The following is a 27,806-nucleotide window of genomic DNA, read 5'->3' on the forward strand; positions in this document are numbered from 1 at the left end:
AGTTAAAAAAAAAACAGCCAAACAGAAAAAAAACCTGTAAAAACAAGGGTGAGAAACAAAGAAACAAAAACACTGAGCACAGCTCAGGAACGAAAAATAGTTGGGGTACAAACCAGGGAAACCCAACGTAACGGAGTCGCAGCTCAGACCCAAAACAAAAAGGAAACCTTGGGGGTTGAACACCGAGATACCCAAGAACCTAAGATACAGCTTAGGAAAATGAAAAGGTAAAGCCCTAACGGTCTGCCGGCACGAAGCCCAGAAACACAGACCGAAATACAAACCTTCTAAGGGGGAAACGCTTCTTGAGAAGCGAGAGAACAGGATGTTTACTAAACAGGCTCTGAATTACCTTCTGGCTCAATGAGAACATAAGTTGACACTGAAGCAAGGACTGAAAGTCAGACAGCGTCTTAAATAGCCTTGCCTGACGCAGGTGGCCGAAAACACGGCATAGGGAGGAATAATCGGAAACAGGTGCATCCAATAAGGTAATAATCAGGCCGGGAGGCCAAAAAACGGAACTGCACCCCAAACCCATGACAATAAAATAAATAAATAAAAAGAAATAAAAAGTTAATATTCATGTGGTGGCGTTCCTGCATTTCCTTTATACACACAGTAGCTGAATCAAACCTTGGCAGCTATTTACAGACACTCGATTAAAGAGACAGACTTGATGCATGTGTCCCTATGCATTGCATGCAAACAGGACCATAGAAAATGCATTGTAAACTACTTATGTTTTTACCTAAATGTGAACAAACTGAGGCGCTCCCCATCATTGTGGCCTGTCTGCTTTATGTCCCTTACCACCCCTGCCACCCACCCTATTTTTTTTTTACAAGAAAATGTCTTTCTTGTTCTCCAACCTCCACCTCTCAGCTATTGGTCCAAATATCACATGATTGGTTATGTCATGGTTGAGAGTTCAGAGGGCAGACTTCACATGCTAATGTACGAAGAGTCAATGCCAATCTCTCTTCTGTAGAGATGGGATTTCTGTGAGTTCCCGCATGTTTGATGAATGGTGCTACTCCTTTCAGCAAGTCATCAAAACGCCTAGCACACATTCGGAAATAAGAGAAGTGGACCCCCTCGTCTAAACTCCGCATTTGCCGAATGTACAGACAAAACTCTCCATTCTCCGTCCTACTCTGATTTAGAGGGCGAACGTACCATCTCCTTCGCCTTTTTTTCTTCTTTTGCAAAGCAAGATAAACTAAAGCCACTTTAAACACTTTAAACTTCTTGTTTTGTGTTGTGATCTCGCGTAGCCCTTTTCTTTATACATCCAGGTCTGGGCGAGATTCCAGCCCCGGTTAATAGCTGCCTCGTAATTATTCTGCGACCCCCAGCAGCGTAGAGTGACATTAAACGGTGCGGTGTTCTCACTGAGTATACCGACAATGGTGTTCATGGATGTGTTCGCTCGTGGTTCTCAATCCTGAAGTTCTTTCTTCTTACTGAGTATACCGCCAGCTTCACCATTCCTTCACCACTGCACACTCCCTCACCACACCTCCACCAACAACTGGTAAAATGCAATGCCCCCTATAATACTCATTTATCGATTCAACTCTTCATGAACAATCTCTTCTCTAACACTATAGTGATTCTTCATCCCATTCATATCCTCAAATTATGTTGCTTAACCTTTTTTCCCCTCATGTCTTCTCAAATCCAACTTGTTTCTGTCTGTAAGTTTATGTAAAATCCACTTTCATTATATTTGAAAAAACACATGAGCCTGATTTTTCTGACTTATTTTATGTGAAGTCATATGTTGCACAGTGTTACACCTATCTATTTTAAAGGTTATTCATATCAGTTACAAATTTGAGAACTGCTTTCTTAGATTGAAATGAACATATTTCCAGTCAGCCATCATAAACCACAGACTTTTCTGATACACTTTAAGTTATTCAAAACACTTTCCTCCATAGGACATTAATAAATATTACAAAACAACCTATATTCAGCCATTTGATGTGAATATGCGGTATCTGGAGACCATGTAGTGCATTTTATAGCCCCCTATGTCCCTATGAGGTTTGATTCTCCACCATTGTACTTTCTGTGATGATACCTTCTCTATCTGTAATCAAACTTTTCCCATGTATGAATAAAGGGGAAAATTACGTAAGAAGGGCAGACTTGTCAGCTGTCCTTTAAAAAAATAAAATAAAACTGTAATGAAACCTAAAGCTGTACAAAGTTGCATAACCATTGATCATCAGAAAGGCATTTTGGTAAAACATGAAATAATATTTCATATTTTTTTTGTGTACTGTTCCCTCACTGGTTATACAAATACATTTCCTGGAAGGAAGCTCTTGCGTTAACCCAAGTTTTGTTTGGTGTTTCTGTGGGGGGAGTCTCTATTTTCTACCGCAAAAGAAAAAACCAGTCTCAGTTTGTGAATATCTATCAAGCCAAGATATAAAGGGATTCCCTTGAGAAAAATCCCAGGACCTACCCTTAGGGTACAGTATTAAAGCATGATGCTAGATCCTGAATTTGTGACAACCATGTCTCCTATGAATGCAATAGCATTTATCCAAACCTAGCTTTATTAAAGCCCTTACTTGGCTGAGTAATAAACTATTATTGGACACCCACTGTTCTAGGTACTGTTTTTCATGGAATCAGTCTGCATTTAAAGTGACAAAATTAAAATTAAATGAACATAAAACTATATATATATATATATATATATATATTGTAAACAATTTTAATAGGCCCAGAGATAATATCATGCAGGTATTTTCTGGATATGTAAAGCAAATATAAGGGCATGGTGGCCTTGAGAAAGCCAGCTGGTCATCAAAAACTTCTGTACATATCTAATATCCTTAACATACACTGAAACTGAAATAATATCACAAACCCCCCGACATTATCCGTGAGATTAGTGTAAGAGCTTGTGGCTATCTCCATTAAGAAAAGTCTTTCTCTTTGTGAAAATGTGCCTAAACAAACATGTTCCTTAGCCACAAAACCCGAAATTATCTGCACGTTGCCATCTAGTGATCACTGCGGTCAACCACTTGCATAGCAGGAAAGGCGTTCAATACTTATGGCTGGGAGATTCCGCTTTTTTGTCAGAGAAAATCTCAATTGGCTAAAAGAAATAACTAAAATGAATGCAACTGTTCATCGATTTTAATACTATTTACATTTAGTTTTAAAACCAATATTGCAATTTCAGTTCAGTTTTCCCACACAAGCTTAGTTTTAGTGTTGATTTCACTTAACAGATAGATTTTCTTTTACATATTGTAATTATGATTGTTGTTTATAAGTCACAACATATAATAAATGCATATCACGGAAGCAATAGGAACGTGAAGTACAACAAGTAAAACGTAAAGAACAACAAGTAACACAGTGTGTCATGGTTCTGTGTTTCTGTCTCTGTTTCTCCTTGTTGGGCCGCCAGATGACGGCACTTCTGTTTTGTGTCTTGCTCGTTCCCCTGTTAATTGTATTATTGCTTTCAATTATTTTGTTATTGTGTCTGATTGTGACTCATTGTTCCCACCTGTGTCTTGTTATTCCCCCCCTTTCTGGTTTGATTGTTCTTTGAGTTCACCTGTGTCTTGTTACCCCTGTCTATTTACGTTCTTTGTCCCCTTGACTTGGGTGCTGGTTCCTTGTGTTTGTTTCTGACTTATCTGTATCTGCTGGCCTGTGTTAGCGTGTTCCTGCTTGTGTTTCTGCCTGCGTTTATGTATCTACCTGCTTGTGTTCTTGTGTTCTGCCTGCCTTGTGTTCCGTCTGCCTGTGTTCTTCCTGCCTGTGTTCACTCACACACTCATACCTATGGGAAATTTAGAGAAATTTACCGTTTCTACCACTCTTTTTACTGAAACACAGCTGTTATAGGACTGCCCATTGAAATTATCTTGTTATTGTTTTCGTAATGAGAATTTCTACTTGACAAACAACAAAGCAATGCCCTCTAGCCCTCCATGTTCATCAAAAAAAAGAAAAGCCATGAAAAATGTCATTGTTACTCATCAGCTTGATCTTGCACTCAAAGTATGAGCTAAATCTAACCTTTAAGTGAGGTAAAATAACAAATAAAATGTCTTGTATTTGAGATGACAAACATGCAAAACTCCCTTACCCATCCATCAGCATGGGGATGGCCAAAGAACAAATCAAATTAAATGAGACAAATTTATACCAGCATTAAATTTATACCAGCCTTAAGAACCTTAAGATACATGGCACCCTCAAGTACCAGGAAATATTAGACCAGAATCTGGTCTGCTTTGGCCAGGAGTCTAAAACTGGTTAACTGACCACAGAATCAAGCTTTTGCAATGACCACCCCAGTCCCCAGACCTAAACCCCATTAAAAACCTGTGGGTGAGTTGAACAAGAGATTCCAAGGACTCGGACTGGAGTGATTCTGTACAGAGGAATGGTCTCAGATCCCTTGCAATGTATTTTCCCACGTGATCACGCGTACAGAGGGCACAAAACAATTTCTTCGGAATAAAAAATATTTAATGTCAGTATTGAGTAATTATCTGATATTGTTGAGGATAGAAAACATTTATTAAAGTGAATTTCATCCAGCATTATTTATTAATATACGTAAGGTTGACAGCAATTCTGGAGTCTTTTGACAAGACTGTACAGAATTCCAAAGATGACTATGTCATGTGAGACTCCAGGAATTGGTAGAAAAAGGTATGAGGCAGAAACTGTAAATATAATCAGTGTTCTTTATTCTGCAGAAGGTTCACACAAGATGTATGTTCTAAGTCCCACAGTGGGGCAATCCCTTTGAGCACTTACCCCATCAACAGCAGACAGTGAACAAGTGAGCTACATAACTGCTTTCTCTGGTTTGACACCCAGTCTGTAGAACACGTAATCAGTAACAAATGTAGGCATGTACGAAAGAGGCAGCCAGAAAAACTTAGCGTCCCAGCCAGCTGAGTACCGGGTTCGAGGATGCACAGCAGAGATGGCATGCTCCATGCAGCTCACCACTTTCATCAGGTCTGTACTCATCATCTTCTCGAAGTTCTTCAGCTTCGTCATCACTGTGAGATGGAAGACAGTTTAGTACTTTATTTATTTTCAGATGTGCTTTTCATTGGACAGAAGAATAGACTCTAAACAAGCTCAGTTTCAAAATGAATCCCATTAGAGCAACCAAGCAGACTGTTCCGATCAACTTCATAAACTAGATTGAAGTAGTGACTAATATGAAGGGCTGTATCACATTTTCAAACACACCCACACGCACGCATACACACACACACACACGCGCGAGCGTACATACACGCACACACTGACACAGAAATAACCACAGTTCCCTAATAATAAAAAATAATTTCCCAAAACAAAGAAGAAAGAAGAAAAACCTGATTCATTGAAATCCTAACACTAAAGCTGATATTGCATGAAATCGATAAATATTTTTCATACCCTGAAGTACTTTAGATAGCAAGATGGACTTCTGTCAACTTGAATGCAAAATTTCATTACCCTGAAGATTTGCATGAAACTTGGCACAGAAATCATCAGGTGCAGCAACGTATCAAAAATATTTAAAGATGTACACAGATGTTCAGCGCAGCAGTTGAAATCAAGGAAAATTTCAAAATTAAAGGCATACTATGCAGGATGTTCACCTTGAAAATATTATAAAAACAACCATGCTTAGTCATTACTATGATGTGCTGGAAATCTGTATCTGTATGCACTTCTGCCCAGTTCTTGCTTATCTGCCTACAATTTATTATTCTGGTAAATTTAGTAAGTAAAATAGTAAGTGTTTGAGACGTTTCTGGCCATGGCCCTTTTTTCTCTGTGGGCTGTATCTGAAATGCATGTGCCCAAGAGAAGGAGGAGAAGCAGAAGAGGAAATGTGTATGGACTGGCTACAGTGAGAGGTGTTTTCAGCTGGGTTAGTGCTGGAGAGATAGGGTTGCCTTGGTGGATAACCCACAGTAATGCTATCTAAGTGGCTGGCTGGTCAGCGTTTGGGTTAAGTAGCTACCTGTATTGGCATAAAAGTGAACTAAATTCAGTTATGTTTGCCAATGTTAGCTGGCTGGCCATGATGGCCTGAAAATCTGCTGTGGGTCTGATATTTTACAAAGTAACTTAAGGCTGAAAAATAAGATTTTCATCCATTTCTCTCGGCTCATATGGACTAACTACCTATATTCAGCTAGGTAATAGGGTTTCACCAATCGGAAAATCCTACTTTTTTCCCATATATGACTGCAGTTCGATTACGACAGACCAATATACTTGGTCAAAGAGACATATTACATTCTTCACTATATGCATATCTTAGGTGAATGTGTGGTTGTGTGCCTTGGTTGCCATGGGGGTTGGCAGTTAGGCTGCAGCCTGGAGCTCTTCTAGTCTACATCCCCGATCTGCTGAAGGTGGGAGAGGAATACGACTTTCCTGCAATACGTACACAATGTTAATAAAAGTGACAATGAACTTATGTATTTGTGATCATGTGTGATGTGTTACATAATTTTACCATGCTTCCAGGCAGGCTTGAGCTGACGGTGCTAGCAGTGACTAGCACAGGTTCGTTCTGTCACCACTAAGCTAAAGCTAGCTACCCTCTAACTTTGCTGCATATAACAGTGAAGTGCCGTATATGGCGGTCAAGCTTTTTGTATTTGTGTCACTTGCCTTTATCCAAATACAAACTTCCATATTCTTCTTTCATCTCTTGAGGCAGTCTGTCCCAGAGTTCCTTTTTCTTTCTTTCTACAGCATTCTGAGTAAATATAGATGTTTTGAATGCCCCAGGTTCAATGCACAGCACTTTAACACCAAAGTGAAGCATTTCTCTCCTAAAAATCAAGAGGAATTAATTATCTCATATGCAGGGAGTATGGTTTACACTGACACTTCTGATCCTGTTGAGCGTATGCCATTTTGCCTCTGTACATTTTGAATGTCGACATAATTGCTGTATAAATCGTTCAACAAAACAGAAGGATTATTACCTAAGATCATCATTGAAGGCTTCTACTCCATACTTGGAAATTGAATAGGGTCCACCATTACAACTGACCCTTCCAGCTACACTGGATACATTCACCACCCGGCCCCCTGCTTTTTTAATCAGCGGGAGAACACTGAGCGTCACTGCGATAACCCCAAACAGATTGACGTCCAGCATCGACCTAAAGTCCTCAATGGTCAGCCATTGGAAAGGCGCTGAAGGCAGGGCAACTCCAGCGTTGTTCACCAGAGCCCACAGACCTGTGGGAGCATGCACACATACACAAATCAGTTCAGCCATGTCCCTTTACTTCAGTGAGTCATGCATGGTATCACGAGTCCTGAGTTATTCCACATAACACGCACTTGATCAGAGCCTGGCTGCATTCATTTTGATGCATGTAACACAACAAAATGTGCCCATGGGAGAAATGTGAATGTATAGTTATAAATTCTGTAGTAGGATACACGGGCATCCATTTTAAAAACAATTTAATTATGGTATTATTTATCTAATAAACCTGACTCATAGCTTTCAGCCACTTGATGAAGTGATGTAATTTGTGGCCTAAACGGCTGGTCAACAAACTTTTAATAACGATTCTGTACACTATGGAATTAGGCAGATTTCTGTATTGAACATGAAATTGATAGACATAACAGTGTACCTTTCAAGATCCTATGGAAAAGGGGATGTGTATGTGTGCGTGTGTGTGTGGGGGGGGGGGGGGGTATCAAAAGGAATACTATGTAAACTGTTCTATGCTTCTTTTATTTCAAAAAACAATTAAAGAAAAGGTATAAAATATGGCTTTTTTGCCTGAGGACTGACACTTGAAGGTACAATTCAATATTGAATATTTTTAATGAAAAATTACACAATACAATGCTTACATCTGTAAACAAATACCTCCATAGTTTCACCAGTAGTAACTAAGGTAAATAATGGTTGCTATGTTTAGGGCAATGATCTCTGGGAAGAAAGAGCCACAAGTATCAATGGTATCAAAGTATCAATGGCCTACTCAAAATGACCCTATCACGTATGCAAGAACACATCCAGGAATTACAAGAGCCAAAGAAAAGTACCAAACTCTCTGTGCTCAATGTTTACGGGGCATGCCCCAGCAAGATGCCTTCTGCTGGCTGAAATACCATCACATGTACTAAATAATCCTAAATAGCGGATTTACAGCCAAGGACAAATGACATCTTATGGGTAATTTTTCCATAAGAACTTAATATAAATTCATTCCAAATATTTTTTCTAATTATAATTAATATTTTGAACAGCATACTCTCCAAAATATTGACCATCTCCACATGTAGTAGGATACTATAGTATGGGTTTTGTAGTAGTTTAAAAACTGTAGATAGTGTTTACAAAATGGGGAAAAAGAGAATCAGAAGATCCCAAGAAAGAATAGTGCATTTGATTGGCAATTTAATTATTCACAGGGAAAAATGGGTCCCCTCAGTAAGTAATATCCTTTATTTTGTTAAATTGAGAAATAACATGTGATTCATGAAAGTGCCCTCAAATTATGAGCAGGGGAGGGCCGTGTGAGACTGTGTGAAGGGCTACCCCAAGCTCGGGGACTGTTTGTCCACAATAGCACTTTCTGTACTGTGATCTCTCTTCTTTCCACTGCACATAAGGTGGCTGGGCTGTCTGCTCCCCTTTAAATAAAAAATAAAGAGTTTGTACAAATCTGCCAAACAGATGAATAAACCTTCATTGTATGAATTCCCTATTAATTGGAATCAATCATTTGCTGTACAATTTCTGCCTCTCAATATATCAACAGAACATGCTTTGTCACAGAAGACCCCAGTTTATAAAAGACAAATTATTTATTGTGAAAACTCACCTTTTTCCCCAACGTGGTTCTTTATGAACTCTGCTGCTCTGTTGACACTCTCTGTATTTGAGACATCCAAGTGGAAGGCGGTCAGTCTTTCTGAGCAGGCTTTCCTGAGCTCATCCTCGCCCTTCTCGGTGAAACAGGAGGCGATAACGCGGTAGCCCATCTTGTCAAGGTGTTTTGCCAGCGCGTTCCCAAACCCAGAGTCGCATCCAGTAATGTAGACATATTTGTCATTTTCATTTCCAACTCTGTCCCTTTCTCTGTACCAGCGGTACAGGAATAAGAAAGCCACCAGCCCAAGGAGGTACAGGAACATCTCTGAAAGACAAATATCAATAACAACATATGGTTAAGTGTTACATCAATTTAAATATTAAAACCCTGTGCAACTACTTTTTAAATATACAGCAGGGTTTTTGGGTCTGGGTTAATTCAGCAACCCTCCCCTAATCCGCCCCCCTCCCCCCCAAAAAACTTTAAGCACAAGAACATTTCAAGTCGCATGAAATATCATCACTCGGTAAAAAATAAAAATTACTATATCAATTTTAGGCCATATTGCACAGCACTAGTCTGCTGTCATCCTAACGATGAAAAATGCCATCCAGCAAGCATTTAGGAAAAGTACAACATGACCTGCTCCATCATTTTGTATATTTTTGACCGAGAAGCACGTTTCTTGTGATATTAATATATTTCCATTCCAAATCATCAGCGAGATATGCTCACTTAAAACGTAACTGTCACCAAACTGTGTTTTTGAAAACAAAAAAAAAAGGCTCCACAGTTCTGTAGTGAGTAGGGCCTACAATTTAGTCAAATATGCATAAATTGGAGAAACTGCGGTATAACTATGTGTGAAGTACGTTAACACATGTAAACACGTGTTATTGGAGTGATGGTGCATAGTAAATTCTCTCCTTTGTTGCCTTTCCAATTCACAAATGTGCACATTGTAACTACTCATTGGCTAAACGGGTTAGAAAGGGGCTGTCTGTTTAATTGGTTTGTTGCAGTGGTTCCCAATAGATTGATCACAATTGCTGAGGTCATGCTAATAGATCAAATGTCATTTTCAAAATGCATTAGTTAAAATTCAAATTCTTGTTTTCATCCCTTTTCACTACTGCTTCTGCCTGACAGAAGCCAGTGACTTTAACCAATTTAGGAAACATTGGGTAGCATTGCTTTGGAATACAGCTTCTTTAATTTCTGTGAGGCAACATAGCCTATATTGTTTGTAGTACAGTAACTTGGCGTCATTTTGATATCAATACTTTTAATGGCAGGCCTAGATTTTGCCAGTTCGAATGAATGAGTTAGACAGTGCTTTTTTACGTGCAAGTATTTTTTACTGTTTTTTTGTATGTTGAAAACCACATGTTTTTCATGAGATTTTGCTTTTTTCAAGTTAAGCTCTGCAGTCATAGTCTGCTTATTTTGTCTCTTTGTTAAATGCAAACATGTTCTCCTTGCTACAGTGAGAAAAGGCTGCTCATTCCTGTTACTGTTAACTCTCACCATCATGGCTAGTCCTGTCTATTTTGGCTTATCAATGGATGCCCAAATTAAACACCTCAATCATATTGGTGGATAAATGGGAGAAAATATATTTTAAATCCAACTGACAAAAAAACGTAGCTTTTACGACCTTCCTTGTAGCATTTATAGTTGTCAGGATGCGTGGGGGGTTGGGACCCAAACGCAGAGGGGGAAAAAATACAAAACTCCCAAATGATAAGAACAAAGACTTTACTTACACAAGGGAACAAAAGGGAACAAAAAGCCTCGCAGGGCGACCTTCAACAAACGAAGGAAAACTTAAAAACAACACAGGAACAAAGAAAACCAGAAAACCCAAAAACGCAAGGAAACCAGAACATGGGCAGGAATGCATGGAGCAGGTACATGGGTAGGGGCGCACAAAACCAGACATAACCACAAGGATCCAGCACCTGAGTCAAGCAAGAGGGAAACTTAAATAGAACAGACACTGACGAGACACAGGAGGGCACCATGAACAATCAGGCCACAGAGAGGGAAGGGAAAACGAGACAACCAGCAAACACTAATGGAACAATTGGAAACAATCAAACAATTACACAGGGGGAGCAGGACACAAAACAGAAGTGCTGCCATCTGGCGGCCCAACAGGGAAAACGCAGACAGGAACACAGGACCATGACAATAGTGTCACCACCACAATTGCTCAGCGCCATACAAAAATGCATTGACAAAGTTTACTATGATGTAGCCTAAAAATAGAAGACAAATTGTATAGAAACCTATATTGGCATAAAAGTGAAATCATTAGACCAGTATCCTATCCGGACAAAATATCAGCTTTAGATTTACAGAATTATCTTTCCGATATTGAAAGCTAAAATTCCATGCCTAAAATGGACCAGATTTATCGAGTCACCACCAAAAATGCTCTGCTCCATATAAAATGCATTTGCACAGTTATTGTGTCACTATCATGCAATATTGGACACTTAAGTGAGAACAAATCATGTCTATATAATGAATGGGCATGCTTAATGCAAGTTCTGAACAGCAGCACTGGCCACATTTCATGTCAATCAAGTGTACCTGTCTGTCAGGCAGAAGCCAGCATGGGCTCTGATAGGGATACAACATATTGTGCACCCCGGTGTATTTGGTAACTGTTAGCCTGGCATACAGGGTAGCCTTGTTCAACAATTTACATGTATTAAAAATTATATATTTCGCTAACGTTAGATATCGTGAATATCATGGAGAGTGACTTTCTGACTAGTAGTGGACTTAACTATCACTTCATTAGCTACCAAACTGGGTAACTAAATTGAAAATATTTATTGCCTTCCTTGTAAGCTCTGCAACAACAAATAAAGATTCTGTAGTTTCACCTGGACTCTTGGAGCTGACATTTTTAGTGTAGCGTTAGCTATGCCAGTCTGTAATCCTGCGTGCCGAGTAGTTGTAGCTAGAAATTTTGAAGCGCGTTCACGACGAGGTATGTGTAGAAGGAGGAGGGGTGGGTGTGTCTCTTTATATGTGGGCAGGACCAACAGGTGCTTTGATTTTAAATACGGTTTCTCAACATTGCACTGTTGAGAAAGTCGTCAACTGCAGCTTTAAAGAGTTTTTTCTGCCTTTGCTTTCTTTTGGCACATGCATTTCTCAGTTATGATTAGCGGGTGACAACGCCAACAAGCCAAGCCTGCACGCGATAGTCCCGCCCATAGAGCCCATGAGACTGCGGTCAAGCCAGCCGCCACTTTGGAAATCACAGTTAAGTTAGCCGCCACGTTATTTCCCCTGCACGTACACGTGCGTTATTATGGTAATGAGGTTTTTCCACTTGGGAGAACTGAAAAATGCATAGACAAAGCGCGGTACGCTATTTATCGTTCTAAACGCCAAATCAATTTCACTGGCTCTTAATTTCCAGGACAATTCACTGTGGAATTTCAGAATAAAAGTCTTTAAAATATATTATACACTAAAAGATGTTCTACTCAAAAAATTATTAAAAGAAAAATGTCTGTTTCCAATCACTGATTCCACTTCTGACACATTCTAGAGCACCACAGGTAGCTTCACAAAAAGTTCCAGAACGATTCACTGTGGAATTTCAGAATAAAGGCCCTCCAAATATATTATACACTATCAAAGAATATTCTACTCAGAATAATGTAAAAAGGAAACTGTCTGTTTCCAATCACTAATTCCACTTCAGACACATTCTAGAGCACCCCAGGTAGCTGCACAAAACCTTCCAGAACCTTCCAAAACACCCTGAATTTGTCAGTATATATGACATTTGAAGGGCTTTTATTTTGGAATTCCACCCTGAATTTGTCTGAAAATGTTTAATGCAGCCTCCTGACATGTTCCACAATGTGTCTGAAGTGGAATTGCTGATTGGAAACAAACTGTTTCCTTTTAATAAATTTCTGAGTAGAACATCTTGTTTTAAGTGTATAATATGTTTGAAGGGCCTTTATTCTGAAATTCCACAGTGAAATGTTCTGGAAATTTTTGTGCAGCTTCCTGAGGTCCTCTAGAATTTATCTGAAGTTGAAATAGTGATTGTAAACAGACAGCTTTCTTTTAATTATTTTCAGAGTAGAAAACTTTGTGTTTTAGTGCTTAATATTTTCAAAAGGCCTGTTACGGCCGGCTCGCAGGGCTGCAACAACAGAGTCCAAAGTACCAAAAACAAGACAGAAACTGATATAAAAACACAAACTCAGACATTTATTAATCTAAAACATAAACTAAAACAAACAAAACTCACAAAGTTCAGCCAGCCTCATACTGCAGGGCTTATATTGGGCCACAGGCAGGTGGAGGCAATCAAGCAATTAGGTATTACCTCCACCAAGTAACAGGGCCTTTATTCTGAAATTCCACAGAGAAAAGTTCCGCACCTTTTTGTGCAGTTACCTGGGGTCCTCTAGAATGTGTCTGAAGTGGAATTAGTGATTGGAAACAGACACTTTTCTTCTAGTAATTTTTTTGAATAGAACATCTTGTTTTTATTGCTTAATATTTTCAAAGGGCTTTTATTCTTTATTCTACACAGTGAAACGTTCTGGAAGTTTTTAAGCAGCTACCTGGGGTCTTCTAGAATCTTTCTTCAGTGGAATTAGTGATTGGAAACAGACGATTTCCTTTTCATAATATGCTGAATATGATACCTTGTAAATCTGAATACGAGACGTAAAGGCTCTGTGTATTCAAATTCCACAGTGAATTCTCCCGAGTCATAACCTCCTTGGTGAGCCAGTGAAATTTATTTGGCATTTAGAACGATAAATAGTGTGTTTTTTCATTTCACTTACTGAATCAAACCCTAATATTATTAGACTACTGTAAAGTAAATGAAAGCGACGGCAAACCGCGTTTTGTGGAAGGATTGGTCAATTAATTACCGTAATAACGCAAGTGTACATGCAGGTGGAAATAACGTGGGGCGGCTGGCTTGACTGTGATTTCCGAAGTGGCGGCTGGTTTGACCGCAGTCCCATGAGTGTGCCGCCATATTTCTCTCTTTGCTTTTCGCTGATTATTAGAGGGCTGCATTATGCCACCAAATAAGTAACTGTAATATTAGTTATTTTCTCTCTTTTCTTTACTTTGGAGCTTTTAAATTGAGCTCTGGCGCATGCCAAAGATTTCTTTTCAGGAAAGACAGGATCTGCAAAACACGAACCTTCTTTACATTACATTACATTCATTTGGCAGACGCTTTTATCCAAAGCGACGTACAAGAAGTGCATTTTCATGATCGTAGACAACTGCTGAATCACAGGTTCAGTAAGGTACAATTACTTATTTTGTACAGCTATTTCTAGCTGAGAACAATGAACACTATCCTGGTCTAACATCTGCAAAGCCAAACTAGGCAGAAGATTAAGCTAGAGTATTAGGACAAATACAATTTACCAAGAAGTGCAGGGATGGGGCAACATGTAACAAGAAAAAAGGGTTGTTTTTTTTAAAAATATATATATATACACAGCATGGTGGTGGTTATTCTAGGTATAGTCTGAAGAGATGAGTCTTCAGGCCACGGCGGAAGATGGATAGTGAGGGGGAGGTTCGGAGAGGGACGGGGAGTTCGTTCCACCACTGGGGAGCTAGGGTGGAGAAGCTCTGTGATCCCTTTGGGCGGGTGGGAGGGGTTACAAGACGCCCTGCTGCTGCAGAGCGGAGTGGTCGAGCAGGCACATAGAATTGAGTCATGTCCTGCAAGTAGATGGGGGCTGTCCTGTTGGCGGCAGTGTAGGCAGGGTCAGGGCTTTGAATCGTTTGAATCGAACCTTCTGAGAGTCGGGATCAGAGAGGGAGTCTCCAGGCATCCACTTGGGAGGAAGTTAGATGACAATCAAAGCAACAGATAGGACAATGATGGGTACATTACACGGGTGAAACGATGCACTTTCATTTGGGACGTTTTATGCCAAATCGAGTCCAGCTATAATTTTCAGAAAATGTATGAAATCCCATTGCTACGTAATTCCCCCTACACATTATTTCACTGGAGATGCTAACTTAAACAAAACAAAGTAAACAAAAGGTAAGCAAAACAAAGTACAAGCTGTAGACTTTACTTCGAAATTTCCCACCTTGGTGATGATGGTGATTATAATCCTTATTTGGTTTTCTTTACAACACACTGCCAAATCAGCTTTTTCGTATTTAGGTTTTTCCCCCAGCACAAACTAATTCGCACTTATTTACATTGGACTGACATGGTACCTCGATTTTTCTAAAACGATCATAGCTTGTGGCATTGGCTTTTTGTTTACTTGTTTGGCATGCATCACTGATGGTACTTAATTGTCTTGAGATTTTGTCGGCATGGAAACTTTCCTAGTAGATAATGCTAGTGGTTTACAGAGGGTGTAAGTGATAGCAAAGCAAGCTGACATGAATAATATCCACGTACACCTTTCACGGTATTTTGAGAACCTGCATTTCCTTTGGTTTTAGTTGATAGGAGAAGACACTAAAGTTACTTTTACTCGACTACAGTAATAATACAAAATAAGGATGCTTTGGATAATGACAAAAAACAAAACGGAAAATTGCTTGCCAGAAGTTAACTTTGCAATTAATGAACGTCGCATAAATTAGCCATGTCCAAGGATAGACCATCACATTCCGCTAATCTACATTTATCTGACTGATTATGGGTACGTAACATTACCTTGTTAATGTTGTCCGGATATTCACTAACCAAGCTGCACTCCAGCCTGCAGAAAATAAGGAAGATGCAAATCCGACCTGTTGTTCCTGCTTGTGTTTATGAAAGCAGCGTGAAGCTAGCGACAGCAAGAACTTTCGCGCTGGTCTGAAAATTTCAAAATAAAAGTCCAACGATAAAACCATCAACATTAAATTAATTAAGGAAAAGTCTCACTGCAGTTGTCCTAAAATATGAACTATTCGTTTTCTATTTGTACACTATTAAAACAACTTCGACTTTAAACATAGACATTGTAAAACTATTCATTTTCAGTTAGAACCACACTAATAATATTAATATTATTAATTACAAACAAATATGTCTTCCTTTCTCTATTTTTTCCCCTACATTTTTAACAATGCCAATACAAAATTTCAAATGGAGAATTAAAGATAAAATACACCCATTACTTTTAATTATTATTGCAATATCCAATACAACATTACATCAGTACATGAATTTAACTGAATGGTAAGAGAAGGATTAGAGTAATTTAAAATGCATCACTTCAACATTCTGTGCTACCTTGTAACATCAACTATACAACTTAAAACAAATAAATATGAAAATGTGGCTGGGGTCTGAACATGCAGTACATAGGCAAATTTAATTCAATTAAGTCCCAATTGCTTTCTGATAGCTCTGATAGCATAACTTATATCATGCTCTGCTGCCTCCTCTGGACATGTTGTCTCAATGATATGCAGGTGTTTTGAAAACCTTGGACCCTCCACTCTTCAGATATGGTGTCACTTATATCAAATAAGCGTCATAGAAAATGTGGCTGGGGTTTGAATATGCAGTACATACGCAAATTTAATTCAGAGAGAGAGAGGATGTGTGTGAGTTTGCGTGTGTCAGTGTCCATATTCTGCAACAATTAGTTCCCATGGGGGGAGGGGTGCCAGAGGAAGTGCAAGTCCATACTGCGAGAAAATAATAGTTCCCGGGGATGAAGGGGAGTGTTGGAGTGTGTAGACTCAACTGAATCTTGTTTGTGTCAAATTTGGGAGGGGGCTGACATGCCATACTTTTATGAAAGATTTTCTCTGTAATGTATGCCTTACTTTTCTGAAAATAAAAATATTTATTCACAAAAAGAAATATCTTTTCATGCACTTTTTTTTTGCTTAGTGGGCTTTCTTGTAATTACACTGTTATTACTACTGTCAGACTAACTACACTGTCTTCATTCTGCATGCCATTGGCCTAATTTCACATGCATTTGCTGATTTTTTTCTACAATTTAAACATTTTGTTTAGATTCAAACATGTTGGGGGATGGGCAGGGGGAGTTGCCTTCTCACTCTAACAGACACACAGAACAGAATAAGTGTCACAACTGTCACAACCCATAGAGCTATCAGAGATAAGACATATCAGGACTACTTGAATTGTCAGAACTGTCAAGACCCAGTTGCTAATATTCAGCACCACATATGGATATCTACGGGGAAGGACTCCGCCACCAGCCTTGTTCATGACCCCCTTCTGGAATCACAACACAAGCTGGTCCTTCCACACATCGCTCCACACCAAAAGGTTAGCTGAACTGTGCTCAACTGAAATGTTTTTTTTTTCCATTTTAATTAGACTCATTTAGTTTCTCTCACTCAGTTTGTTTTAGTAATTGGAGACTCACATTTGCGAAGCTTGGTGGATGGGATTGTGACCACACCAAGGGGCTGCCTGTCATTTGGGTACCTGTGCAACCCTGGAGTATCTGTTTTGGATCTCCAAAAGGGAAGTAATGGGAGCAGCAATCCCAGAGGACCCAGATATTGTGTGCCTTCTTGCCCCCAGCAACAACCTAACAACCAGCAGAACCATTGAGGGAGCTGCAAAAGATTTTAAATTGTTGCTTCAGGCTATACTCTACCGCTGGCCAAAGGTACAGTGAATGTAAAAAGTACAATGTAAATCAATATGATAAACTTTCATACTCCTTCATTCTACCATGTGAGATTCCTTGTCCATATCATCCAGAGTGCCAATTGAAATAAGCAGATAATGCAACCAGAGGTGCAGAAATTAACCATAATTACATTGTGGCTAAACTGCACATCACATAGACGGATCATTTTGATAATTTTCATACAAGCAATTGTGCTAAAAAACATAAATTCAGACTCATCCAAATCTGTTTTTTTTCTTGCAGTATATGAGGTGGAATCATGTGAAAAGCTACATGATATCAAAATTTTCCAGTTAAGTCATACATGTACTGACCAATGTCACAATGAATTTCCTTTTAAGATTAATGAATTGCCAAAAAAATCCAGGTAGGGATATGCCTAATAATATATCACCAGAGGATCTAGATTTAATTAAAAGTGGATGATGGTTAAATGACCAAATAATTGATTCATATTTGGACCTCCTGAAAAAAAACTTAAAAGAAAATTATGTATTCATGGTCCCTTCAACCTTTGTCAGCCAGAATTTTAATTGTTTATTTTGGGAAAATATAGAGGTCCTCCCAAACATTTCCAAAGTCATAGAAACTGGTGGTGCTTTGAAAACATTTTAATTCCTTTAAATATCAGATCTACTCATTGGGCTGTGATAATCATTGAAATGCAAAACATGAAAGACAAAGAAAATAGTATTACCCTAAAAGTGAAATTTCTTGATTCATTAAAAACATATGAAAATTATATAATTACTGTGCTTTTCTCTCTTCAAAAGTATTTGGTTTTAGAATGTTTGGCATTATTTGGCGCAGTTATGAAGATATCACTAAATTATGAATTCTCCCACAACTGCGCACATTTTCACAAGCAACTAGATGCAAGTAGCTGTGGATTGTATGTGTGCTTTTTCACAAAAATGTTTTTGTTTGGTCGGAATATTAATACATTTTTCATTACAGATATGAGGACATACCTGCACTACGAATTAAGCCAACAAGTTTTGCTTGTGTAAGTCACACAAAAAATGTCACTACAAAAATTCTGTTCACTGATTATTGTTATTGCTTAATGTGAAGGCCAGTTGTACTTTACATCCTGTTACAAGCGCAGATGTATATAATATTGTACAGGCCTAAGTACAGAAGAATTCAGTCAATATATGCACATTTTCAATAACACACATACACAAACATATGAGCTCCACAATGTTCGGGACAAAGACATATTTTTCTTGATGCTACTCTGTTCCTTTTATTTACAGGTATTTTTTATACATTTTGGTTTCACCATAGCTACACGTTACAGCTGACTAAAACGCACAACTCGCAGTTTCCATATACATCAGTTTCTCTGTCTGATGTCTGCTCTGTCTGCTCCAGCACGCTGTTCAGCAACTGGATAACTAGAACTTTGATACAAGTTGCTACGAGTTGCTTTGATACGTAAATGCTATATCCTCTTGTTTCCACTACTTTCCTAAATATTTGAGCTTAAACTAACTGTGTTTTTAAAATGCAAAGAATTTGTAGCTAGTGGGTGTGGAAACAGACAAGACAAAAACATTTTTGTCCAGTGATCGTGCCGGGGCATTATGGAAGCCCTTTTCCGCCACAGAAAAAAAAAGTTAGCTTTATTCTCACTTTTCTCATAATTGAGAGTTTATTTCTCGTAATCCCGACTTTATTTCTGGCAATTCTGAATTTATTTCTTTGAATACTGAATTTATTTCAATTCTGACATGGACGGAAGTAAACTGCATTGTATCGCTCTTCCAGTTTCACTTTGATTTCAAAAGTGGTGCCATCGACATGAATATGCTCCTTCTTAAAAGGAAATACAGCTAAGACCTGGGTGAAATCCATCTGACATGGGCCCACTACTAGAAAGTGGGGCGCTCAAGGGGGCATGGTCCACCCAAGAAGATATTTGCTAAAACCCTTAAAAAAAACAATAAAAATGAAGTTGATAAAAATGAGACTTGAAAGATATAGCTAATAACAGAATGGAAATGATCCACTGTTAAACATTTGATCTTGATTGTAATACCAACAAAGTTCCAAGATGACTAATGTACATAATTACAAATTTTACCGTACATGTGTAATAATGAATTAAACTCTGTAGATTCAATAAAGGCAAATGTTTTAATACGTGTGGATTTTCATTGTAGAGATTGTAAAGATACTAGACATTGTAAAGATACTATGATCTTAAACTAAACGTATGAAAAAATGCCACTATATACTGTGCAGCCTGGACCTGTAGAGCAAAAAAAGGAACACAATAAATCTTGGTAAAACTAATATTAATATTAAAAGAATAATAATATTATTATTCTTCACTAATGGCCTATAAAATTTGAATGGGGTGTATTCCTGTTGCTTCAGGTGGTCTCCCTCTGTCAATGTTATCTGTAAGGGGATTTAAAAAATAAACTGTCCAGTGAAGGGTTCATTACATTTATATCAATTTAGCCATCAATATAATATAATGTAAAGTATAGCAAATTATATTAAAAACTAGAAATACCGCCTCGCAGTTGTCTGCCTCCTCCAACCAGTAGCCAGTTTGGATATAAAATGTCATCACTTCATCATTTTATTCTATTAGACATTTGTGTGAAACTTGGTCAGAATTAACGTATGAATTCTTGAGTTATGGCCAAAAACGTGTTTTGTGAGGTCACAGTGACCTTGACCTTTGACCACCAAAATCTAATCAGTTTATCCTTGAGTCCAAGTGGACGTTTGTGCCAAATTTGAAGAAATTCCCTCAAGGCGTTCCTGAGATATCGCGTTCATGAGAGAATGGGACGGACATGAGGTCACAGTGACCTTGACCTTTGACCACCAAAATCTAATCAGTTCATCTTTGAGTTCAAGTGGACGTTTGTGCCAACTGTGAAGAAATTCCCTCAAGGCAAAAACGTATTTTGTATTCCCTCAAGGCAAACACGTGTTTTGTGAGGTCACAGTGATCTTGACTTTTGACCACCAAAACCCAACCAGTTCATCCTTGAGTCCAAGTGGATTTGTACCAAATTTGAAGAAATTCCCTCAAGGCGTTCCTGAGATATCGCGTTCACGAGAATCGGGATGGACGGACAGACGAACGGACGGACAACTTGAAAACACGGCTGTGACGTCACAGAGGCATAAAAAGTGTTTTTATAATTACATGTATCTCAGCTACTCTGGGGTCTCAGGACTCAGGGCTTGACATGGCATCAGATGGCTTTGCATAAGTGGGCAGGATAGGCTTCACTGGACTACTCACAGTGCTGTGGTGGTCTGGGGAGATAGTATAAGGTGTGGTGGCTTCTGTTTCAGCAGGACAGTCGAGGAAGGGTGGCACATATAAGGGTGATTCCTATTCTTATCAGGGAGGGATAGAGAAGGTCTCTGAATTCAGGAAGGGTGTTGGCTTGGAATGAGTGGGCTACTCACAGGGTTTGGCATGGGATCAGAGAGCTTGGCATCAGTGTGTTACAGGTTTTGGCATGGCATGAGAGAACTTGGCATCACGGGGCTATTCACAGGTCTTGGCATGGCACAGAGGGCATGACAGGGAAGCTCAGCATCAGTGGGTTACAGGATTTGACATGGCATGAGAGGGCGCAAGATAGACAAAAGCAAAAAAAAATGTTTTCTTTATGCTAAGAACATTTTTATTTTCACTGGTGCACAATAACAGGATAGGAACTTTAAGTGTTAAAAACACACATTTTCATTTTCTTTTTTTCATGTGTTTTCTTTTTACATCATGGTGAAGCTAAAGATTCATTCGTGAACAGCATGCTGCAGTGTGGCCTGTGTAAGAATTTGATCAGCGAACTGCACACGACTAGTAACTTGCTATAGGTAGCTAAATGGATGGAGAGGCCACACCGTTACACTTTGGGTCTTATTCTTTTTCAGTTTAACAAAAGTCCATTCCCCTGGATTTCTGGGTGGAAAATAGATCTGAGACCTTGTTGTACAAATGAGGGTTTTTCTGAAGGGACTTGAGAATCTGCCTCTCAGTGGAAAAGATAACGAAGTTGTTTGATCGCTCTTGTCCCATGGTGTTCCTGGTGTAACTTTTGATTGACTTAGCACTAGAAAGGCCAGAGGCCATGCCATCGGGCATTTAGACTTAAAATTTAAAATTACTCCATAAATGCAGTACCCTCCTCCTTCCGCAACTTCTCATAAATATTTGGGCTTGAAATAACTGAGTTTTTAAAATTTGAAAAAAGAAATACAGGGCCAGTTTGGACCATTTTATTCACATACAGCTAGGTTCAGAAACACAGAACCTAGTTCTCACAGGACACAAACGATAGAGCTGGACCGAAGAGGTGTATGTACGCCAACTGTGCGACTGTAACCAACAGCACATATATATTCCACAACTGCACTTCTAACAAATTGGTAGTTTTTTCTCAGATGAATGTTATATCTGCTTCAAAATTGGTCGAATGATTCTAATGATTTAACTTACTAACGTGTCTCTGAAAATAATAGGCTGGTAACGTTCACCTGCCAAAAAGAAAATCTCTTTATTTCCAGAGCCAATGGTGTATGAAAAGGGAGAAAATTTGTAACTTGAGATGTAAGACTGTCATGAATGTAGTCAGTGTCTTGTACAACTGTCAGGGATCCTGCTGCTTTCTCTTTCTTTGCATTTTTTTCAGAATCTTGTCATATTACAGTTTTTCTCAATTGTTTAAACACATTTTCTGAAACTATAGCTCAGCTTCTCAAAACTCTACACACAAAGCACAGGAACAGTTAACCTTTTGCCAAAACTACACAAATCTCTTGCAAAATGCATTCATGCATTCAAAACCATGTTCTCTCTTCTCAAAACTGACTTTTTACATCAAAATGATTCACACAGGCCTCATATGAATAAATCTTATTGAGCATTGATTTCACACTTGTGCGATAAATTTAAAAACACAACCATCAAAATACTGTATATATGTTTTGGCCTCATGAGGTCATGTTACATATTCAAGTGTATAAAATTGTGTAAAAATTGCTTATTTTTTCTCCTTTTTTGAAGTTTTAGTTTTCTTTTTCGAGGGGTCCCAAAATAGGCTGCAATTTTACAGTAAATATAAAGACCGTTGCTATGATACCATACAGTAAATATATCATCATATAAATAGTGAATTTGCTAGGTAAACCTAAATCTAATTCAGTACAGTACAGAAAAGTGTGTGAACTGTTATCACTTTGAGTGTTGTTGTTATTGTGTATGAAACAATGCACATTTACTGTATTGTCCTGCCAATGAGGTACAGTTGGGCTGCACTCCCAACCCAGGTTCCATCATGAGTCATACTGAACATTGTTAGAAGTGTTTTTTCATTTTCCTTATCAGTGCAATTATGAGTTTTGCCGAAATAGATAACATTTGTGTCTTCTCAAAACTAGAACATGCTTAGACTGTGTCATTCTGGACAATGGATTTAATGATCTGTTATCATATATGAAATCAATGAACAAATTCAAAAAGGTAACAAAGCAAATCTTTATTTGTTACTGTAAAATAAATCTTTGTTCAGTAGACTGCAAAAATAAAAATCGTAGTTTGTAGGCCTGCTGTAAAAAAAACAAAAACAAATACGTGATCAACCAAAGTTGCACGTATTTAATTTGGAATATTAGCTCGTCTCCCTCTTCTTCGTCCACCACGTACTCGTACTCGTACACGTACACCTCCTCCTCCTCCTCCTCTACCTCTACCGGTCTGTGCTGCGTGTTGCTCCATTGTTTTCCAACACAATAGAAGTCACCGGAGGTCTCTTTTATGCTCTGACAGATAATTGAAAAGTTTAGCCAATTGAGTTTGAGCAGGTGTGACGTGAGTGAGACCAATTGATACTTAGAGTTTGGCATTTGAAGGCCAGTGTTTTCCATGTGAACAAACAAGGCTTGATTATGAAAATTGTGCTAAATGATGAAATTTAGTGTGTAAAGTTGTGCAAAAATGTGATTTAGAATTGCTATTTGAGTGAAAACAAAGGAATTGTGCTTAGAGTTTTGCAGAAGTAATCTTTGTTGTTGACACATGAGCTTCAAGTTTTCACCATCGTGTGCATAGTTCCAGTTTTAGTGTGTAAACATTTGAGAAAAACTGTAAAATTGTGCAATTGTAATTGGAACAAAAGCCAACACACACAGGGGAGCCCCAGAACCGAGTTTGGGAACCACTGCTCTAGGAATTTTTAATCTTAGATGACTTCCCGGTTAAATAAGGGTTTGAAAAAATAAAATAAAACATAGCTAAAGAAATTTAGAGGCATGCTATCTTTCATTCTGCATTGTATCTCTTTTCCATGTAAACGTATCATGTATCTTATATCTTTTTGACATATTCATGGGAGGATTAACTCTGAAGACCCCAGGGTGAGTCGGTGGACTGGAAGGGTTGTACAAAGGAAGACCCCCATTAATGCCCATGTAACCACCTCAATCCAGTCCTTGATGGACTGAGGACTATGAATTAAAACAAACACCTATTCACACATTCTCTCAGTCACTACTCTGCAAATTAGTTAGAGACAAGTAAAAACCTGATGTGAGCAATTGACACCCCCGGGAGCTATCCACATCGCCTGATAAGGCGGATGGCAGATGCTCAGCACAGCTGGGACAGGCAGCTGCAATGGGAACCCTCCCTCCACACTCACAGCAACTGCGGGTGTCGCTGTCAAACAAAGGCCGTCTTCTCTGCATTTGTTCCTTCTCCTAGGGATGGGCGATATGGCAAAAATATCATATCACAAATTTTTCCAGGCATGATCACGATCCACGATATGATCACAATTCTTTTTCATGTTGGTTTTTAAGACTATTTTGCAAGTTAATGAACAGTGCAATCAAACTAATATCCCTATTTAAGAAAATATTGCCCTTCAAGGAAACAAAACCTAAAAGAAAAAGAATAACAGAGACCATTTGGGCCAGAGTACCAGATTTTAATCAAGTGCAATTCTGCAAAGTATTAAGTTTGTACCGCTAACGCTAGCCTCTAGCTGCGTGGTTGTGCCTGAGGCACTCACGTGAGATCCCTTGATTGTTAGGCTTTCTGTGTACTCTTTGGGGTGCTTTCTCTTGAGGTTAAAAAGGTTTGTCGTGTTGCCATCTGATGTGCAAACATTTTCTTTGCAAATAACAGTGTTTTGCGCAGTGTCGGTTTTGGAAAACCCAAACCAGTTCCATATCACAGACATCAAATTTTTTTTAGGGACCAACTCCTCCGTGGTGTCAGCCACGCTCTGTTGTCAAATAAATAAGGGGGAGGAAAATAAACCCAAGGCGCTACGTACTGTTTGCTATTATTGGTTTATTGGTGTGTCTGTTACGGGAGGCGCAACAGGGACTAGCGAATAGTGTGATTTTAGGTTTGGCGGAGAAAACAACGTTGGATGCAGTGTATGAGCGTTGTCAGTACAACTCATAGAATGCAGTTTCACTGTAGCCCGATACTCCCGATCTCTCTGGAAAGGCAGATCGTGGAGACAATTTAATCATTCACGATCTAATATCTTCATATAGCCCACCCCTACCTTCTCTTCCCTCCGGGTATTTTTTCTCTCTGTGGTTTTTCCTAGTGTCTTCTGCTGCTGGTTGTAAAGGGGTGGGTCAGTCTGGAGGACCGCCGCAACTCAATGGTGGCCTGATGGGTCTCCATCAACTCAACCAGGTGATCAAAGCTCTTTGGATTACCTTGACTGACAGTCTACTTACAGTTTTCCTCAAATGTTTACACACTAAAACTGGAACTATGCACACAATGGTGAAAACTTGAAGCTCATGTGTCAACAACAAAAACTATTTCTGCAAAACTATAAGCACAATTCCTTTATTTTCACTCAAATAGCAATTCTAAATCACATTTTTGCACAACTCTACACACAAAATCTCATCATTTAGCACAATTTTCATAATCAAGCCTTGCTTGTTCACATGGAAAACACTGGCCTTCAAATGCTAAACTCTAAGTACCAACTGGTCTCACTCATGCCACACCTGCTCAAACTCAATTGGCTAAACTTTTCAATTATCTGTCAGAGCATAAAATAGACCTCAGGTGACCTCTATTGTGTTGGAAAACAATGGAGCAACACGCAACACAGAGAGGTAGAGGTAGAGGAGAAGGTGTACGTGTACGAGGTGGAAGAGGTGGACGAAGAAGAGGGAGACAAGCTAATATTTCAAATGAAATACGTGCAACTTTGGTTGATCACGTATTTTTTTTTTTTTTACAGCAGGCCTACAAACTACGATTTTTATTTTTGCAGTCTGCTGAACAAAGATTTATTTTACAGTAACAAATAAAGATTTGCTTTGTTACCTTTTTGAATTTGTTCATTGATTTCATATATGATAACAGATCATTACATCCATTGTTCAGAATGACACAGTCTAAGCATGTTCTAGTTTTGAGAAGACACAAATGTTATCTATTTTGGCAAAACTCATAATTGCACTGATAAGGAAAATGAAAAAACACTTCTAACAATGTTCATATGACTCATGATGGAACCTGGGTTGTGAGTGCAGCCCAATTGGACCTCACTGGCAGGACAATACAGTAAATGTGCATTGTATCATACACAATAACAACAACACTGAAAGTGATAACAGTTCACACACTTTTCTGTACTGTACTGAATTAGATTTAGGTTTACCTAGCAAATTCACTATTTATATGATGATATATTTACTGTATGATATCATGGCAACGGTCTTTATATTTACTGTAAAATTGCAGCCTATTTTGGGACCCCTCGAAAAAGAAAACTAAAACTTCAAAAAAGGAGAAAAAATAAACAATTTTTACACAATTTTATACACTTGAATATGTAACATGACCTCATGAGGCCAAAACATATATACAGTATTTTGATGGTTGTTTTTAAATTTATCTCACCAGTGTGAAATCAATGCTCAATTAGACCTATTCATATGAGGCCTGTGTGAATCATTTTGATGGAAAAAGTCAGTTTTGAGAAGAGAGAACATGGTTTTGAATGCATGAATGCATTTTGCAAGAGATTTGTGTAGTTTTGGCAAAAGGTTAACTGTTCCTGTGCTTTGTGTGTAGAGTTTTGAGAAATTGAGCTATAGTTTCAGAAAACGTGTTTAAACAATTGAGAAAAACTGTAATGTCTGGTGGTAGATCCTGTGGGAAACAGTCCAGAACAACCCTCTGCAGGATGGTAAGCCCATCTTCATCTGTCACCAGCCATACCATGGTTAAATGTAGCAGCTCGTACATCTGGGCAGACTGGGCAGAGTTTTGTGGGTTGAAGCACCAATCATGAAAATCACTGGGTCCTCGTCTGATTATTACATCCACACCTTTCTAGTATCTCCTTAACAATTCCATAATGATTTGCTTTTTCAGGAGTTGGGACATGAAACGATTTTTGGACCTTGCAGTGCCAGTAGTCCCACCCAGTTCTTTTGGGGCCACACCTGCTGAATGGTGGTGCATTCAAAGTTGAGGAGGAAGTCCTCCACATCCTCCCCTTCACCCATCTTCAACTGGAATTCATGGCGATTGGGTCCACTCCTGTCTGGCTGCTGTCACAGTCAGATTCTTCATCTCCTCAAAAACCATGGTATACTGTTTCCTCTGCTCCTCCAGAAGTTCCTGATTCATCCACTGTTGATTCAGAGAGGCTTGGACAAGCTTTTATAGCAGGGCCTCCATTTTTATTTTTATTTTGTTTTAAATTGCATGTTCACACAAGGCCAGTAGGGGTGCTATGCCCCCATTCTCCACCATATGTAACACAGCGAACGGGTGAGTCATGGGGAATGAGTGTGATGTGTGCAATTACTGAAGTTCAGACAGGAAAGGAGAGTTTCCTCAGTAAATTCGCCAGGCTTTTATTGTGAAAAATGTCTCTTGTTTTCAAACCAATAGGGAAACAGACAAAAAAAAAAAAAACTAGCTCAGAGTTGAGTGAAACTAATTCACAGCAGTCTCTATCTCAAATGTCGGGCAGCTAAGCTGCTTACTGGCAACTGGAGCCATGGACAAGGACAAAGAATGGTTGGGAGGCAGGGTCAAAACACAAAGGAAGTACTCACAGGCAAAACAGTAGGCTGGATTTAAATGCTTGATATTCAACACCATTCAAATTTTGTCATGTTCAGAACAAGTCGAGCAAGGGGAAAACTATTCTGTATTACAGTTTTTCTCGATTGCTAACACACTGAAACTGGTTCTTTTAGCAAAAACTCCCAAATTATTACTTCAGTTCTCAGAGGACCA

At 38.8% G+C, this 27,806-nt stretch overlaps 1 protein-coding gene across 2 annotated transcripts; it reads right to left on the reverse strand.

The window, feature by feature from the left end:
- Positions 1-4,725: 4,725 nt before the first annotated feature.
- On the reverse strand, positions 4,726-15,729 carry LOC135250768 (retinol dehydrogenase 7-like). Of its 2 annotated transcripts, none has more exons than XM_064327411.1 (5): positions 15,574-15,729; positions 8,874-9,188; positions 7,005-7,263; positions 6,685-6,848; positions 4,726-5,063 (listed from the first exon to the last, which is right to left on the reverse strand). In XM_064327411.1, the coding sequence occupies exons 2-5, from the start codon at positions 9,184-9,186 to the stop codon at positions 4,843-4,845; spliced, it is 957 nt and encodes a 318-aa protein (XP_064183481.1). In that variant the 5' UTR covers positions 9,187-9,188; positions 15,574-15,729; the 3' UTR covers positions 4,726-4,842. The 2 variants fall into 2 exon arrangements, with proteins under 2 accessions (XP_064183481.1, XP_064183482.1); XM_064327412.1 differs by lacking the exon at positions 15,574-15,729 and adding an exon at positions 14,684-14,704.
- Between the last annotated feature and the right edge of the window lie 12,077 nt (positions 15,730-27,806).

This window comes from Anguilla rostrata, chromosome 3, assembly GCF_018555375.3.
Source record: "Anguilla rostrata isolate EN2019 chromosome 3, ASM1855537v3, whole genome shotgun sequence".
NCBI classification, from domain to species: Eukaryota; Metazoa; Chordata; class Actinopteri; order Anguilliformes; family Anguillidae; genus Anguilla; species Anguilla rostrata.